This window comes from Monosiga brevicollis, genomic scaffold (genome assembly GCF_000002865.3).
Source record: "Monosiga brevicollis MX1 MONBRscaffold_11 genomic scaffold, whole genome shotgun sequence".
NCBI lineage: Eukaryota > Choanoflagellata > Craspedida > Salpingoecidae > Monosiga > Monosiga brevicollis.
This window is the reverse complement of record NW_001865048.1, coordinates 141,237-159,397: the sequence shown is the minus strand read 5'-3', so window position 1 is coordinate 159,397 and position 18,161 is coordinate 141,237. Positions and strand designations below refer to the sequence as shown.

The 18,161-nt window shown below is 53.7% G+C and overlaps 4 protein-coding genes across 4 annotated transcripts; 3 read left to right on the top strand and 1 right to left on the bottom strand.

The window, feature by feature from the left end:
- Positions 1–13: 13 nt before the first annotated feature.
- Positions 14–3,766, top strand: MONBRDRAFT_8416 (uncharacterized protein; the record flags this gene model as incomplete). The annotated part of the gene is made up of 7 exons (XM_001746118.1): positions 14–139; positions 683–772; positions 909–1,004; positions 1,092–1,190; positions 1,475–1,582; positions 2,044–2,344; positions 3,624–3,766. 7 exons carry the CDS (start codon positions 14–16, stop codon positions 3,764–3,766), a joined length of 963 nt encoding a protein of 320 aa, XP_001746170.1.
- A 937-nt stretch (positions 3,767–4,703) lies between these two features.
- Positions 4,704–5,943, bottom strand: MONBRDRAFT_8415 (uncharacterized protein; the record flags this gene model as incomplete). Its single annotated transcript, XM_001745978.1, has 5 exons — positions 4,704–4,802; positions 4,918–5,004; positions 5,115–5,227; positions 5,470–5,566; positions 5,905–5,943. The coding sequence occupies 5 exons, from the start codon at positions 5,941–5,943 to the stop codon at positions 4,704–4,706; spliced, it is 435 nt and encodes a 144-aa protein (XP_001746030.1).
- A 3,076-nt stretch (positions 5,944–9,019) lies between these two features.
- MONBRDRAFT_8414 (uncharacterized protein) lies at positions 9,020–11,763 on the top strand (the record flags this gene model as incomplete). Its single annotated transcript, XM_001746117.1, has 6 exons — positions 9,020–9,172; positions 9,284–9,570; positions 9,751–9,916; positions 10,038–10,250; positions 10,740–11,010; positions 11,213–11,763. 6 exons carry the CDS (start codon positions 9,020–9,022, stop codon positions 11,761–11,763), a joined length of 1,641 nt encoding a protein of 546 aa, XP_001746169.1.
- A 451-nt stretch (positions 11,764–12,214) lies between these two features.
- MONBRDRAFT_25635 (uncharacterized protein) lies at positions 12,215–17,944 on the top strand (the record flags this gene model as incomplete). Its single annotated transcript, XM_001746116.1, has 19 exons — positions 12,215–12,250; positions 12,356–12,435; positions 12,594–12,693; positions 12,852–12,976; positions 13,079–13,133; positions 13,238–13,276; positions 13,947–14,011; positions 14,482–14,637; positions 14,819–14,862; positions 15,226–15,444; positions 15,563–15,699; positions 15,964–16,081; positions 16,191–16,557; positions 16,597–16,761; positions 16,845–16,927; positions 17,135–17,213; positions 17,306–17,426; positions 17,550–17,715; positions 17,811–17,944. 19 exons carry the CDS (start codon positions 12,215–12,217, stop codon positions 17,942–17,944), a joined length of 2,289 nt encoding a protein of 762 aa, XP_001746168.1.
- Positions 17,945–18,161: the final 217 nt, after the last annotated feature.

Genomic DNA, 18,161 nt, shown 5'->3' with positions numbered 1-18,161 from the left:
ACAGCGCGGCACCATGACGCGCCAACTCCAGGGCCTCAAATGGGCTCTGGAAGACCACAATTGCGACGTCGTCCGGAATATCCTTCTTCGCTACGTACCTCCGCTCCGTGCCAAGATGTGCCACGAATTGCATGAGATGGTGAGTGATGGTCCTGCATTGAGACCTTTTTCCCCCCTTGACTTCCCCCCTTCCCCCCGCCCCCCGCTCAGGCTCTGTGTTTATGATTTCCCCCTCCGCCCCCCCCCCGCCCCCTCACCCTATTTTGGTCCGGTGACAATGGCTGAAAGGGATGCTCCATTCTCGTCAACGTCGTGCGAGACTCAGATTTGATTAGATGTCTCATTGAAACTGCAAAGGTCGATGTGAACCACATCCTCGAGGTACGGACATTTCCAAACTGCTTTTATGACTAAACTCGTCATGTTTGCTGCCCCCCTCCCAACTTGGTATTCACCCCTACCCGGCTTTTGCTGTCTTGATCGCGTTTTGATAGCAAGAGGCTTTATACATGGCGTGTGAGAATGCGCATTACGAAACAGCCAAGCTTCTGATCGAAGCGGGCGCCAACATTGAATACCATGTACGAACTGTCATCTCCCCTTCCTCACTTGTAGACACTACCACGCCATCCTTTCTCATTCGTGGGGCGTGGCGTGATAGCGCACTTGCGGTCATCCGCAGCTCAGCGTGCTGGGTGCAGCCATTGTCGGGGGCCCGGACATGCTCAACCTCTTGTTAGAAGCTGGGGCCGACCCTAATCGTTTCTTCGACGTATGTCTCCTCGCACTGCCATGCATATACCTTCGTATCTATGACCCCCGGATTTTTTGGGGGGGCACTTCTGAACTCGCTTTGCCGATTTTTTTTTCTGTTTTGTTTATTGTCTCTTCGTTGATGGCTTTCGCAGGACCAGCATCTGCCACTGCAAGGTGTGGTAGGATCCAGCGTGGACATGACCGTTGCCCTGCTTCAACACAATGCAGACCCCAACAAAGCCGGCCGAGTGAGTGGGTGCATGTCGCAGACAACCTACCTCAACAATTTTTTTTTTTCTTAGCAACCCTCACATTGCACACGTGTGTGCACCTAGTCTGGCTCAACTGCCATGCACACCGCTGCCCGCTACGGACGCGTGGACGTGCTTGGTAAACTTATCGAGGCTGGTGGAGATGTCAATAAAGTCGACAAAGTACGACACAATGCTCGTCTTGAGTTCATTCCTCCGCTTCCTTCAATGCTTCAACTTTGACTGACTTATGTTTAATGATACAGGAAGGCTTTGGGCCCATCCATGTGTGTGCGATGTATGACCACGTTTTTACTTTGCGCTTCCTTCTGGACCATGGCGCTGATATCGAACGGAGCGTGACGGTGTGGCCCGCTCGCCCCTCCGGTTTCTACACCTGTATATTCTGCAAATGACGGCCCGTGAGACGTGTGTGCCTCACTCGAGCATCGATGTTTGGCTGTTAGAGTTCCCATGGCGGCGTGATGATGCAGGCGGCCACCAACGGCAGCATGGCCGTGCTACGCTACCTCGTCGAAGAGCTCGGAATGGACCCCTCGCGACGCTACACTGGCGTAAGGTCTTGCCGTAGGGTTCTGTGCGTGGGCACGGGTGGTTCTCGTTGGCACCTCATCTGGACACACGCTACTAGGCTGCCTTTCCGCTGTATGGTGCCGCCTATTGCAATCGGCACGCGGTGGTCGACTACCTCTTGAGCCGTGGGGTGGATGTGAATGCGCGAACTTCTGTGCGTGGCCTGCGTCTTGCCCCGTTGCTTCTGTCGCGTGGTCTGAGTTTCTCTCCCTCTCTCCCTCTCTCACTCCCTCTCTCACTCCCTCTCTCTCCCTCTATCTCTCCTTCGCAAACACACACACACACACACACACACACACACACACACACACACACACACACACACACACACACACACACACACACACACACACAACACACACACACACACACACACACACATCCATTTTTCAAGTTGTGGGCTCACTGGTTGCTGGTTGCTACCGAAAACCTCCTTCCATAGCTGGGCACCATTGCGTTGCATGGTGCCGCTCAGCAAAAGAATTTGGAAATGGTCATCCGTCTCCTCGATGCCGGCAGTGATGTCAATGCCGTTAACAATGTTCGTCTGCGCGTCCTCCAAGAGCTGTGTCACGCAATCCTTTGCAGATTTGTTCATGTCGTATCTCAAATCATGCGTGTGTTCGATGCATGGACTGCAGCAAAACGAAACATGCATGCACTTTGTGTGTCAGCACGGCTCATCCGTCCTTATTCGTACCCTGCTCGCCGCGGGTTTTACTGGCATCAACACTCAAAGCACGGTACGAACTCGGTGATCAGGCGCGAGAAGCGGAAGATATTTTTCATTGCTCCTCGCCTTGTGCTTACTTTGCTTGATGACCTTGTCGCATTGATGTTCAACGTATTGTCCCGATGGACGGTCGGTGCAGGCGGGGTTGACACCGCTTCACATTGCAGCATTTTGGGATGCCAATCAGATCGATTTACTGGTCGACCACGGCGCCGATATTTTCATTCGCACCGAGGTAGGACAGCGTGGCAAGTTTGTGGCAGTTTGCTTGAAATGATGCAACTGGCTCAGTCTTTCTCTTTTTCACCTTTGTGCTTCGGGCCACCACCCTAGCCTTTGGTGGGCTGCATTTTACAACGCATCAATGCACCGCAGTGGAAGCTCGACACGTACAATGTTCACAACCAACTCAAAAACTGCGAACCGGGCACCTTCCTTCTATGGCAGAGTGCCACGACGACCTCTCACCCCGATGCCATGCGACTGGTTCTCAGCTACGTGTACGTCCGTCCGTCCGTCTTCCTGTCGGTTTTGGAATGTTCATGAGCCTTTTCATCTTGACATCTTTTACCCTGATCTCGATTGCCGACATGGTTCTACGTTGCGGCGTCGCGTCATATCAACGCAGTCGCACACATGTACACAGCGCTGACCCCGCCGCATGTCTTTCTACTTGCCAATGTGTTGGATTTTAGTAACCCGGAAGGTGTTGTGATACACACCGAGCTGCGCGAAGAGCAGCAACACCTTTGCGTGGGCCAGCATTACTTTTACTCCACCATTTGGGTTTTGATTCAGGTCTGCTGGTTTTAGGTTCCTTTCTTTTCTCAACTTGCGCCATGGGTGCGTGCCCATTGGCGCAGTGCTGGTCCGCTGGCTGACTGCGCCTCTTGAACTTTGCGTAGGTCAATTGCGCTCAGCAGATTGAGTTGCCCATCTTCAAGCCCTGGACTGATCCACAGACGGGAGAAGCCGTACGTAGTCTCGGTATCTTGTTCGTATTCTTTGACGCTAGGTATCGCATTGACTTTTTCCACATTGTGTCTTGCGACGGCTGTATTGCACACGCAGCCCACCGTGCCGCCCCTCACAACTCGTGAGTTGGCACGCGTAATGCACGGCGCTTGCGATACAGCTCGTGTCCTGCAGCGACATGAGGTACGACTTGCGTCTCACCACGCGAGATGCAACAGTCTGGCGCTTGACTATCCATTGACATGCTTGCATGCTTGTCGGCGATGTGCAGGAACGCTTGCATCTGCCTGGTCGGCTTCTCATTGCTTGGGCAGTGGCCCATCGGCGTGAGGGCTGGCCAGCACCGGTCATTGAAGTTGTGGAACGTATTAGCTCTGCCAGCAATTTGGTGGAATTTTTGGCCGACGACGACGACGACGACTCGGATGAGCCAGACATTCCTTTTCGCCTTGTGTGAGCACTTGTTTCTCGCAAACAAATAACCCAAGATCTCAAAACGACTTGATTTGCCTACTGCCAGACCAAACGCCTCTGTGTCTGCATCGATATGTGCCTGAGATGTGAATAAATTGGCATTCCTGTAATTGAAGCGCGCACACGAGCGTTGCTCGAGCTTGAGCCTGAAGAACCAGACTCTGCACCAAGATCAAAACGAGACCCATACACGCTGTTTTGTCACACTGTGACGCCTCGGGACGAGGAAGGAAGAGCTCGTGACGAAACACACAGACACTCGAACACGCGCCGAAAACAAAAGTAAAAAAAAAAAAAAACAAGGAAAGAAACGTGGGGAGAAAACCTAAGCGGTTGATCACGACAAAACGGGCCCTGACTGGCAGGAAAAGGTGGCCGTGCTCAAGAGCACGTCTCACTGCACATGTTCGCCAAGACCCGGATTGGGGCGACCCAAGGGATCGCTGCCAGGACCTGACGATATCAACAAACTTGACGCGCACATAAATGATCACAGCCATACACAGGGGTAGCAGGGAAACGCTGTGGCAGCGGTTATGCCTAGCAAGCGCAAGAGTCGTCCGAGCTTTGAGCTTTGCTCTTGATGTTGATGTTGTCATCCAGTGCGCGTGGTGATGGGCTAATACCGGCAGCTGTGCGGCGGAGGATTTCCTGAACCAGCAAGCTGACAAATTAGCAAAGGAATAACGCGTGTGAGCTGAAGCAATCAATAGTATAGCATCGGTCGATTCATTCAAGGCCTTCGCCCTTCGCCGCTGCGCGCTTTTGACACGTACTCAAAGGCGGCATTGATCCCCGTGTCAGCCTTGGCTGAAACTTCGCGCCAAGCCAAAAACCCTGTCCACGAGCAAACCAGGGCGTGTTTTGGTTGGTTTTGATGAGTGCCTGGAAGTTTGTCACAGCACGCCTGTGCCTGAAGATCAGAAAGGCGGTTGAGTTGAACGCAGCGACAAACCGTATTCTTTTGCGACGCGCTCAATGTCCTCTGTAGACACCTTGCGCGCTTCCTTCATGTCACACTGCAAAAGTACCATCAATCGATCGCAGCCGTTGAGATTTGGGCAAACACTTTTGCATCTAAACAGGCATGCTTTGCTCGAGCCTGTGCTCACGGCAACTGATCTGTGCACCCACCTTGTTGACGAGGAGGATGGCCGGTAGGGGCCCGCCATCTGGATGTGTGACTTTGTCATCTAGCTCACGTTTCCATTGGCTCACATTCTACAGACCGAAACAAGAATCAGTAAGAACGCATGCAACAGAAGGGGGGCGTCGCGGGGTGGCATGCAAAGCAGACAAATGTAGCAGATTGGAGAGTGGCGGGAACACACATCAAGTGTCTGTTTGCGGGTAACGTCGCACACGACCATGCATGCATTGGCGTTTTTGTAGTACACGCGCAACAGCTGACCAAAGCGCTCCTGGCCTGTCAATTTCGAGTTAACTGTGAGGATACAGAACACCAGGAATGCACCAGGAGTGGGCATGCAGGCTCAGGCCAAGGAGCAAGAAATCAGGGCGCACCAGCAATGTCCCAGAGATGAAGTCGGATGGGTTGGCCGTCGGCCGCCGTCAGCGTTTTCAAGGCAAAATCAACTGAGCAGAAAAGCCAAGACGTTGCACGTGAATGATGGTTTAGGTCAACGAGACATCAAGGACCAGGGCGCGAGTCAAGGGCAAACGCACCGCCAAGGGTAGTGAGGTAGTTGGCCTCGAACTTTTTGGCCACGTAGCGAGCAATGAGAGACGACTTGCCAACGGCTGAATCACCAATGATGAGCACCTGCGCGGGCACACGAACACCGCAAACAAAAACAAAAAAAAGACGAAAACCAAAAAAAGAAAAACAAAGAGGAAGAAGCAGAGAAGGGTCATGAGCACGGTTGAATGGGCATCGGGCTGGCTGCGAGAGAGGGATGGCACAAGACTGTGGAGCAAAAGGGCAGGCAAGATTGCTTTCACAACATGCAGAGCAGGACCGCGCCATGCTTGTGCATGCAAAATCGGCAAGCAAGAAGCCAGTGCGACTTGGCGCCCAAAGTCAGGAGCAAAAAGGACAATGCGCAATCCAAATGCGTCATTGAGTGCAGACTTGGTGTGAGCGAAACGGGCTATGCCTACCTTCTGAGGCTCGTGCTCGCCCTTGCCGCCCGTCGCCATATTGTCTGCTCCTTCTGTCGTGGGCTTTGAATGCACGCTATCGCCACGGACCGAAACAAGCAGAAACCGTCAGCTGGCATGAGTCCCCATAACCACCATGTAATGTCCCCAAGGCTGCTTTGCGTCCGCACGACCGCTTCCCATGACCAGCTCTGCTCCAAGATCAGAGAACCAGGCCGAACAGTCCAGGAGAAGTAGCGTGCAAAGGAGCCCTTACTGCGACGTTGCAGTGGCGAGCATCCAGAGCTTTCATGCAACAACAATCACGCACCACAGAGGAATCAAAAGATCCGCTTGCGCTTGTACCGACAAAATAAAAACTTGACACCGGCACTGCAATTCAAACGTCCAAATGCAATCTGCACCGCGTCCCCAGTCTCGGCGCGCTGCCGTTTGCAACGCCCGCGACACCCGAAAAAAAAAATGAGAGAGAAAGAGAGAGAGAGAGAGAGAGAGAGAAAAGGAAACACTGGTCATGCAACAGCACTAAGCAACATGAGATTACAACAGCAACAGGTCACAACATTGGCAACTTGTGTGTGTGTGTGTGTGTGTGTGTGTGTGTGTGTGTGTGTGTGTGTGTGTGTGTGTTGCGACATCGGCGTCTCTTGTTTCTGGAGACAGCGGGCGAATGCAGTGAAATATGAAAAAAGGGGCGACCTCAATTTTTTTTTGTTTTTTGTTTTTTTGGCGGGACTGTGACTAAACAATGGCAATAAGGCGGGACGGGAGGCGGCGCATAACCAGTCCGTACAAGCTCGTGGCCAGGACAGCTGCGCCTACAAAGTAGACCAGTGGCCGATTCTGGGCTGAGATCGTGGCCAGTGGGTTTCGTAACGAGAAACTGCCCTGCGAAGCTGCGTTGCCCTCGAGCTCCTTCAACCTGCACGGCGTTCCCAGCAAAGGGGTGAGGACGCTCAGGGGTTTGAGCGGGAACGACGAGTGGAACCTGTTGAAACAAACCGTTTGCGATAGGCACGATCTGTATCGGCAAAGTATTCCTTGCTCATTCGGTCTTCAAACTGATCAACCGTCCACCAGCAGGTTTGACCAGATAAGAACAAAGAAAAGCAACCAGACTGCATGGTCGGACTAGCTCGAATACGAAGCCGTCATTGTACGTACCTTGATCAGATTGTCAAACAGCTCAACGGCCACCCGCAGAGGATGGATGGGCAATGGTGCACGACTACACACACACACACACACACACACACACACACACACACACACACACACACACACACACACACACACACACACACACACGTGCGCGCAAACCCATGTCATGAGCAGAGTCGGCGCGACGCATTGGCTCTCGCCCTACTATCAAGCACGGCTCGGCTCTGCCAACCAGTGCTGGAGGATGAAACAGTAGGCTCTGCAAGGCGCTAAGCCCTCCCTCCGCCACATACTTGATGATTGAAATATAGCCAAAGGCGATGGCGTCCAGCATGGAGGGACGTGTGCCCAAAAAGTAGGGCTGATCACCCAACAATTCGCTTAGTGACTGTAGGCATGCTGTCGCTGCCGCCAAGCGCTGTTCGGGAGTACAACACCAAGCACGTGGGCACGTATGGAGGGTCTGAGAAATGTATATACCAAGCAGACCAAGTCACGGCTCTTTCCATCCATTGACCTGAAACAATGTACCTGAGATTGCTGCTGCTCCTCGTCCAAATCTCCGCCAGAGATTAGAAGGTGCTGCACTTGCCGCCGCCACAAATGACTACTGTACGATTCCAAACGAAGAACATTGTTTTAAAAAATTAAAGTCAGCATGTCCAACGCGCCTTGAGCTACCTGAACAATCAGAGGAACGCGTGCTCAAACCTGAAAAAAACATCGGGGAGAGGCAAATCCCGAGAAACAGCGGTACGAGTGACGCGATTGAAGTTGTCCTTGTGCGCCCACAACGCGCCCATCTGTCCACATACAGAGATGGTGAGAAAGGGTGGGTGCAGCGATGAGACCACGTGCTCGTAAAAGAGGAAAGAAAAAATAGCCTAAATCGCACCAGAGCCGGGTAGAGGGCTTGGTGAATGTTTTGAGAAACCAAGGCCACCTTGGCTTGCTCCTCTTGACTCAAGTGGTGGTCCACATTAATGCCCTATCAAGTGGCAAGGCATGGTGACAGTGGGGTGAGCTTCTCGAAGAAGGGAGCGGGAGCCGAAACCCGCATGCTTTGCTGCAAGGGCTGGATGTGCAGCGTCGGTGTACCTGCTGGCGAAAAGTTTGAATAATGTCCTCAAAGTCGTTTACAATCTGGTTGTCCGGTAAGAGCAGGCGCGGGATGGCATCTGGCCACAGGAACAGGAACGTCGTAAGACCGAGGAGCCTGCTTCACTCCACCTTGTTCAAGCGCAGCGCAGGCGCTGGAAATCCAATACCACGCACCAATCTTGAATTCAGGAAGCTTTTCTTCCCCGGTGTCCAAGTGCCAGGTCGAGCAGTTGGCCGTCACCTCAACCTTATCGGGGTTTGCGCGCGCCAGTCGCAAGTACGTCTACGTCCGAGGGCATCAGTGCGTTGAGACCTTGCTGCGACCATCACATCGCTCTTTTTCTGAAAGCCCAACTGTGGAAGCGCCCAAGAAGACCACATACCACGGCTGCCAACGCCACCGGATGCAGCGATGCCAGGCCCCAATCGCCACTTTGTACGACAAGGACGGGTCGTGCCCGTGTCTCCGACTTTGCCTGCGTCGCCATCTTGAAAAAAAAAAAAAAAAAAAAAAAAACGAGAGCCAGAGACACAGAGAGAGAGAGAAAGACGAGTCAGAGATTGAGCCAAGACATGAACAGAAGCTCTGAGCTCATCGTACTCATTTCAATGAGCCTCAGAGAGTCGTCTGCTGGAGACACAAAACCCAGACCATAGGGAAAGGGCAAGGATAACAAGTGTGACGGATGTCACACTACCACAAGCGGGAGTTTTTTTTCGTTTTTTTTTTTTTTTTTTAAAAAAAACCATCAAATCAGTCGCAGACGTACGCCCGGCGGCCGTACCGACAGGCGGGACAAGACTGGGGATCGAGGAGGCGGTCTTTGAGAATCAAAAGGCGATAGCCTGGAGGATGGCAGGAACCCGTACACATGCTGCGGCAGAGGCGCGGCACCTTTTACGGCGGCTCAAATACCACGTGACACGCGGGCGCTGGCGGAGAGCTTCGCGCATCATCAGCGTCCTCCTTTACCGCCAAGGCGACTTTCTTGAACAAGTTGTCAATGTGAGTGACACTCGGCCTCTCCTTCTCCTCGCTTTCTCAGGCGTGTGATGCACGCTGCCACATAGGATATGTGTCATGAATCCTGCCTGTTTTGCGCATTCATCTCACCAGACAGGCTTGCAAGTCCTGCAACGAGCCGGTGATGACTACGGGCAGACCAAACGCTTCTACCAGATTGCTGCAGCCATTCTCAAGCCGCAGGTTTGTCGATTTAGCACCTGGCCACTGCGTCGAGTGGCATGCCCACCACTGCCCGACAAGCCTCAGTTGCCTTTCACTTGGCTCGCACACATCCATGGTCTGCCCCGGCTTGACCAGGGCCTCAAGCTGGAGCTGGAATTGGCCGTCTTTATGCTGCGACACGGTGACTTGGCCGAGGCTGTCAATGCCCTTGAACGGTGAGCCGCCATGATGGCCCGGCCCAATAGCTTGTGGCGCCCCGATACGACTGCCCTGACCGGGGCCATGTCAGAATCGCTCAACGTGATAGGGGCCGCATCTCTGCGGCCGCCGGCCTTTACGCCGCACTAGCCCTCCTCGTACAAGCTCGCCAACTGGCCGTGCCTGGTGCGTTTCAGCTGCCTTTGCATGGAGCCCATGCCATTGTTGGAGTCGCGGTGCATCACGCCTCATTTCCTGCGCAATTATGTAATAGTAACCACAATCCAACGTGCCGTGCATCTCCTGACCATCGTGGTCAATGGCCCCAACCCTCCGGCAATGGCCGTGCTTGCTCTCAATCAGGTCCGAGTTTGCTCTTGTGTTTTGGACTTGCACTCAATGCCGCTTGGCCACAAAATTGGCTCGCACCTCTGTCAGCCAAAATTCTCGTGATCGGCTGCCCACGCCACGCAACCATTTTCAGGTGTATATTGAAGCCGGTGATGCGAGTGCTGCCGCCACGGTCCTTACGCAGGCCATTGAACGTGATCCCACGTGTCCTCTTTATCACGAGTATGTTAAGAGACGTGTCTCAGCCAAACGCATCCCAAAGCCAACGCTCATCTCTGGCCTGCTGGACTGCAGCCCTTTATTTTTGGCGCAAAAACGACTGGGAACATCAGGCCTGCGCCTTTTGGTAGGAAAAGACGCTTTAATGCTGTTGCTGGACGTCCGAGTGTACAATCACCGGCTTGATACTGAGTGGCTTTTGCACTTGGATCCTGCAGCGATTGCTGGAACGACGTGCTGAAGTCAACCCGTCCTTGGCTTGCATTGCTGATATTCGCGACGCTTATGAGCAAGGTATTAGAAAAAATAAACTTGTTTCGTTTTCGAGCCAAGTGAACGGGAACATGACTTGAGCTTGTTCCGGTGGACTATGTTCTGTCGCCGCTTCTAATGGCTTTCCATACCTTTTGATTATTTTTGGCCTCGATTTGGTCTGGGCTGCAGTTAAGGCAGCCGACAACATGACACCCCGTGAGCGAACTGCAGCCAAAGTACGTCCAAACGTGGGCCTGGGCCATCCACTTCCGTTTCCCCCTTATGCAATGAGCTTTGGTGCACCCCCGTTAGCACATTGCCTTGAGAGGGATGGCTTCTGCTCTGGATTACTCAGCCATAGCCCGCCACCCGGCTGCATGGCATGCTTTTTGCACCTTGCTCAACGGAGATAAACGGTACGCCATCTGCCGTCATCGCCGTGGCTTTTGGCACGGGCTTGTCTCATGTGCAGTGCGGGAATAGCATGCTTCCTGGACGGCCCGAAGCACATGATGTGGACATGGGCGTGGAAGACTTGGAGGATGCGGACGGCATGAGTGACGAGGTGCCCTGGTGGCGTGAACGACTCGACTGGTGGCAAGACGTTTATTTTTCTGCGCGTCATCTACCAGGTGTGTCCAACGCATAAGCGCACTCGGTCCAACGACTTGTTTGCATTTGTTCCTTTCGGCAGCTTGGTGGTGTGTATGTGCGTGGCGCGCGCGGGTTGGGCGTGTGGCCAGAGGTGTTTTGCTAGCGCCCCAGGCAGACTTGACGTGATAGCTGCTCAAGCGTGTGGACTTTCACCAACTGTGCCGATGTATGCGCTGTTAGATCAACTCAGTGCGGCTCTGGTGGCCGTCTTGCCGGCACGGAGCATTCTGGTTCAGATGCTTGGGCCCACAACATTGAAAGAGGGAGAAGACTTTGTTGAACTAGTTGCCAGTGCAATGGTGGATCACCGGCACCGCGTTAGGACAAAGCTGGAAGCGTGCCACGCCTTGCTCGAGGCCCAGTCACCCTCGCAAGAACTGTGGCAAACGTACCTCACTCGCATGAGCGAGTGTTCCTGCGCCTGGCCGGCTAGCCAATACCTCGTACCTAGCCTCAGCCCAACGCCGCTGTCCAGGAACAACCGACCAGAGTCGGCTTCTGCAACCAACGCGTCATTGCTGACCGCATCGGCCGTGGCTGGTGTCAGCCAAGCTAGTCAGCTTGGTGGCTATTCCCTCTCGGTCGGGCCGACCCTCGACTTTGCAGACGACCCCATGAACCCCTTTGTGACCCCAAGCCGGCTACCCCAGTCGCAAAGGACTTTGCCACCCACCGATGAAGCTGAAAGTGAGGAGGATTGGACCAAGGCGCTGAGTAGCGACGAGGATTGAGAGTAACTTGCCCCTGCGCCCTCTGCTGAGCAGAGCACAAACCAGATCATATAGGAGTGACTTGATGATTGAGACATGAGAGAAAAAATCAATGACCTTGACTGATTGTGAAAAGACCAAAAAAAAAAAACTTGAAAAAGGAAAAAAAAAAAAAAAAAAAAAAAGTCCGTGACAGTTTGTCATTTTGCCATCCAGCCAATCTGGCGCGCAAGGAGGAGGAGGAGTGATTGAAGAGCGCGGCGCTAAAGGCTTGAAGCAAGATCTCAAGGGGTTCAACGATCTGAGAACGATGGCGCGCCCAACAAGTGAGTGATGGCTTTTGCTTTTTGCTTTTTTTTTTTTTTTTTTGTGCCGCGCTGAGCACCTTGGTCCAGTGGAAGGCAAACCTCACCATTGATATGAAAACCAAAAACCGTCAACGGCAGCCTTGTGGGCCCTTGCCCTGGTGGCCATGACGATGCTGGGTGGCCGTTCATGCGCCATGCAGGTTGGCCTTGTTACAAGCCATTGGGCATCTGGCTGTTGGTTGTGATGCATCGTACTTCTGATTGGATGGTGACGCTGCGGCGACGCTTGCTTGTGTATCTTTTAGCTGCGCGTGGATCCGGAAGTTCCCACTCGAGCCTATGGCAACGGCACCACATTTGACATTACCAACATCCTGCCATATCCGTACGTTGCGACAGGGCCTTGACTCGGACTGTGTCGCTTGCGCGCACGCAGTGATGTTTTGGCCGAGCCATTTTTTCCCAACAAGATTGCTGTGTGGTTCTGGCTATCCGCTTCTTCAAGCCGTGGCATCCATCGCTCAACGGGATCCTTGCCCACAGAGTCACAGTGCAAGGCCCGGGGTTTCCAAACAGCACCTATACCTACATCTTCGACCCCGTGCACGGTGTGCCATGCGGGGGCATGCCCAGCAACACTGCCGTGCGTAGTATTGGTCCAAGCTGTCCAGCACGCCCGATCGATGTCACACGGTTCAGATCGCTTCGTGATCGGAACTCATGCTGTGAGGCCTCCATCTTGCTTGTGCTCACGCCTTTGTTTGGACTTGTATCCGCTTGATCGCCCCGACGGTGTTTCAGGTATGTCAGCACGCCGATTTTCTGCGCAACTGTGGCTTGACCAACGGCACCATCTGGTCTCTGCACGGAATTTTCCAGCAACCCACGGTCTTCTCCGTGCTCTATGTGGATGGCTTCAACTGGCGGTACGTGAATCGCTAGCACAATGGGGTCGATTACCATGTGCGGGAGAATCATCCCTGGCTGTGGGAACTTGGTCGATCGCCGCTTGGTGCCTTGTCTGATAGAATGACAAACGTCACGTTCATCGAGGATGCCGCAGTCCATCCCCCGGTTGTGACGGTGTGTAATACAAAGACGACGGTGCCACAGCGATGTTGTGACGATGATGCAAACCCCTAGCAGCAACCTCAGTCGTCTTGCCTCTGCTTTCGTCTCACTGCCAGGTTGTGGGCGAAGCGCCCTACCTCGAGTATCAAATCCAAGTGCGCGGGCGCTGTGTGGGCCAGCCCTACTGCACCCCGTGATTGTAGCCGACGATACAGGCGTGCCTGCCTTCAGCTCTTGACACTTGACCAATGGTGTTGATACCCGCCAATTTCTGAAACAATTCGCCGTCCTTACAGCGCCTTCAATTTATACCATCAACCGATGTAGCAAGGTCTCGAGCACTTTGCCCATGCACACAGCAAGCCACCTTCCCTTTTTACTCCCCTTCAGCCCCACATCCATCCATCCATCCGTCCGTCCGTCCGTCCGTCCGTCCAGCCCATCGGCCCACTCGCGTCGTCAGCAGACTGTAGAGTTTTTCCGTTTTTTCATTTTTTTTTTTTCCGTTAAACGCCACATGATGTTACCACACACACACACACACACACACACACACACACACACACACACACACACACACACACACATGTTGTGCTTCTCTTGATCTCGCTTTTCATCTCTGTCTCTGTCTCTGTCTCTGTCAAACTCTCTCTGAAACTCTCTCTCTCTTCCTCTCTCTCTCTTCCTCCCTCTCTCTCTTCCTCTCCCTCTCCCAAACTCTCTCTCTCTCAAACTCTCTCTCTCTCAAACTCTCTCTCTCTCAAACTCTCTCTCTCAAACTCGCTCTCTCTCTCTCTTTTTTTTCTTCCTCTTCTGTGTTAACAGCTCGCGCTGCCGGAGGAACGGCGGCGGGACTTTGAGTATCGCGCGGCCTTGAAAGTGCGCCGCGAGTAAAATTGCTTTCCTCTAGCCGTGAGTGCTGAGCTGCATTCTCAATTTCGCACGCTTGAAGTGGCCGCCAGGACGATTGCTCACATTGTGCGCATGCCCAGATTTAGTTTGAAGATCACCCGAGCTCTCAGACCATGGCAGCAGCCTTGATCTTGCGCGCAGGTGCGTTCCTCGTCTCGTCTGGGTCTCCTGTGTTGGGGGGTTTGCTGCTCGGGAAGCATGTCTCATGGCTCACGCTCCGTGCTGGCTATGCAGGCGCCCCCGTGGCGAGCCGTCCGAGCGCTTGCGCGACTTTGGGCGGATCCAGCCGCTCGGTCGCACACGTGGCGACACGCATCGCGACCCGCTTTTGGCGGTAAGGCTGCAAACAAGCCTATAGCACAATAAAACTTTTGCACGCACCCTACCGGCTGCCCCTTGAGCGGACACGTGCCCCACTCACATGGTGTTCCCTGCACTACCGCAACAGGCCCTCCACCGTGCGGATGACCCTGCCGGGAAGCTGTGCTCACCTTCACCATTCCACTGAAACTTCAAGCCCCCATGAAGGGCCGGCCGTTCCCAGGAGCAAAACCAGCTGGAATCCCCTCACCAAGGACATCACCGCCGCGCCCGGCTTTAACCGGTGCGGCTCACTCACACCTCGGCTTGCCCCTATTGAGCCGATGGTTATGATGTTGTGCCTTGCCACCTGTTCGGACAAGTTCAACCAAAGCAAAGACACACGACACTGATCATCCCACTCACACAAAGGCATTTTGCGTTGATGCCTCACCCCTTTCCCATTGCCAATCTACTCTGTACAGCTGGCTCCTCGTGCTGCCCGCTGTTTCCACCCACATGTGCCTTGGTACGCCCCACCTGTTATTGGTGACCCACTTGTTATGAATGACTCGTCTTGATATACAAAAGAAGTTTCGTTTCTGCAGCAGGATGTGATTCATACTTTGTTCCGCCACCGCTCACTCTTCCTTTTTCATGTGCTATCGCCCTCACCCTACCATACCCCGATTCTACCCAGGTTCCGTCTACGCCTGGAGCCTCCTCAACACGGAACTCACACGCCAGCTCGGTGTCTTGGGCTCCTCTTGTGCGTTCCATCTGGAGACCAAATATGCCTCAAACGTGTCGTTCGATCCCGCTGTGCCCATTGCCCTGCGACTAACCCCCAGTCTCTTTGTTATTTTTGTTCTTTTTTCTTCTCGTTTTGCAGCTCAAGATTGGTCGTTGAGTGACGTTGTCCCCATCTTCTCCTCGCTCTTTGTGATGCATGGCCTCTCCGCGGCCATTCTGGGCAAGTGGCAAGAACGCGTCGGGCCCCGCGTTGCAGGTGCCATTGGTGCATGCCTCTTTGGTGGCGGATTTATCGTCGGCAGCGCCGGCCTCATGCTGCACTCCTTGCCCCTCATGTACCTGGGCTATGGCATGGGCAGTACGTTATTGCCAACCACTTCTGGCCTGAAGAAGCAGTGCTTCAGACCCTGCTTCAGCTCTTCTTCACCCACGTTCATGCACATACTCATAAAACCGCTCGTGTGACCTCCGTCTAGTTGGTTTGGGCATGGGCACCTCCTACGTGCCTCCGGTGGCGACCCTTCTCAAGTGGTTTCCGGATCGCCGTGGCTTTGCCACGGGTCTCACCATCATGGGCTTTGGTGGTGGCGCACTTGTCATGTCCCCCATCATGGTAAACAATGACCTCATCAGACGCTGCCAAAGCAGCCTCTTGCTCGCTCGTCCAGAGCGTGCGCGGTGTGCGCTTCTCCCACTGACGGTCGATGCTGCCGCGCCCGCTCTCGCAGCTGTCACTGATTTCTGGCTTTGCTCGCGCCCCAACGGCTGTGGACGCGGTACAACCTCATTTCCTCGTGATGTCTGGCTGCATCTGGTTTTGGAACCCTTTTCTTGTCTGACCGCAACACCGTCCTCGTTTGCCAAACCCCCGACGCAGACCCAGGTTATCGCGCGCGATGGCCGCTATTTTGTCGAGGGCAGCAGTGACACCCAAGAGGTGATCAAGGCCACCGCTGAGCAGCTTCTTCAATCGCCTTTTCCGAGCTTGCAAGAAGGTTGGCGCCCACCCAAGTCTTGTCTTTCGTTCTTTTGCTTGTGATGCTTTTCACTCGTCAGCGAGTCAATGACAAAGAATCGGCTCAACAAATGGTATGCAAACCTTAGGCTTCTTTTTGGTCGGCACGGGATCGACTGGTGTGCCTGAGGCGCTCACAGTTATGGGTCTGGGCTATCTGGCCATCTGTCTGGGCTCGGCTTTCTCGTTTCGCCTGCCCTCGGCCGACACCCTACGGGAACTGACTGAAAAGAGCCCGCAGTATGCCAAAAAGAAAGAACAAGAAGAAACCACGGGCGAGCGTACCATGCCAACCGTTCGCAATGTGCACGTGGATGATGTCATGCGCACTCCGCAGTTCTGGCAAATTTGGACTTCTTTTGGCTTGCTGGCCGCCACTGGTATGGCCTCACTCTCCATTGCCAGCACGATGCTTCTCGATATCTTTGGCAAGCAACTTCCAGACCTTGTCAACATGTGAGTCTCTCTCGATCACGGCGACTGTTCGTTAAGCAGCGCGCGCCTGGTACTCTTTCTTCTGCTGGTGAGCCTGATTCCAGCGCGTGTTCTCAGCCAAGCCCGTGACATTGCTAGTGCCTGCGCTTCTCGCTACGTCCTTGCCCTCTCTGCCGCCAACCTGGCTGGCCGTCTGGTTTGGGCCAGCGCCTCGGACTATGTTGGGTACGAGCTCGCCTGGTTCAAGTCTTCCGCGCGCACGCAGCCACAGCATCAAATGAGTTTCTCATCGCGCTGTGCCACCACAGTCGCAAGGCTATTTTTGGCCTTTACACGGGCGTATCCATCCCACTGTACGCCAGTCTTCCGTACATTATTCACCAAGCAACAGGTTCGCCATTCGCCATTGCCAGAGAACATGGGCATGAGCACTGATACAGCAGACTTGAACAACGAGTGACCTTTTTTTTCTTTTTTTTTTCCTTTTTTTTTTCCTTTTTTTTCCTTTTCTTTTTCTCGGCCCATTTTTCTTCTTTGCCTTTTCGGGGTGCCATATCTCACCTTGGGCCTCTGTTCTTGCCGCCCCTTTCATTTGCAGAGACACAAGACATTATGCCCCTAGCGAGCTTTGTAGCTGCCAACATCATGATTGTCAGCTTTTTCGGCGGTGCCTACAGGTGAGGATCGCTCGTCGCACCTTATTTGCTGGTCCAGCATCGTGGGATCCGCTGATCACATCGTCGCATGACCCAATCTATGCCCATACTAGCTCGACCCCGGCCTACGAAGCTGACATGTTTGGCAGTCGTTATGCCGGCGCGATTCATGGTCGCATGCTAACAGCTTCAGCTGCCGGTGGCTTCTTGGGCCCCATGTACATGACCAAACTGGTATGCCACAAGATCTTGACCTTACCACCTTGGGTTGTAAAGCCCGCGCCTGCTTGACGATGCTCAAAAAAACCACGTTTGCTGACTCAAGCATTTTTGTCTTCTAACCGATTGTTGTTGTAGCGCGAATGGTCAGAAGTGAGTGCCTTGCGTGATTTGGCCAGCAAAGCAGATATTGCGGCCTTTGAGTCACGCTTTGGTGTCTCCACGGAGCAAATCAACACGCTGATTGCCAAGAAAAGCGTGGATATTCAAACGTTGCTGGGCATGTGCCCCGCTGGCACCGCCGGTACGTTGAGAATCGTTCACAAAGTGCTGAATGGCCGTCCTGTCTGTTTGGAATCATAAAAGTATGCTCTTACGCCCTTTGCTTCTTTCTCTTAGATCCTACACCGTTTTTGTATGATACAGCCATGTACGCCTCAGCCGGCTTGCTGGGCGTGGCTGCTGTGGCCAACCTGACCATGCGCCCTGTGAAGGATGCCATGTTCATGAAGCCCGATGACCCTCGCGCATAAAAGCGAGAGCGCATGTCGAGTTGCGCTGATTGCGTTTCTGCGTGAAACCATCGCGCCCTGCTTGCTGTGCAAGCACTCTCTTCCCATCCCTTTTAGAGGGCACTTAGGGGTTTCTTGCCCATTTCGACCCAACCGTATCGGAATGACACGTGCTGTTTTTTTTATGATCCGATCCTTCTTTTATCTTCATCTTCTTGAGTTTGCACTTCCCGGCATC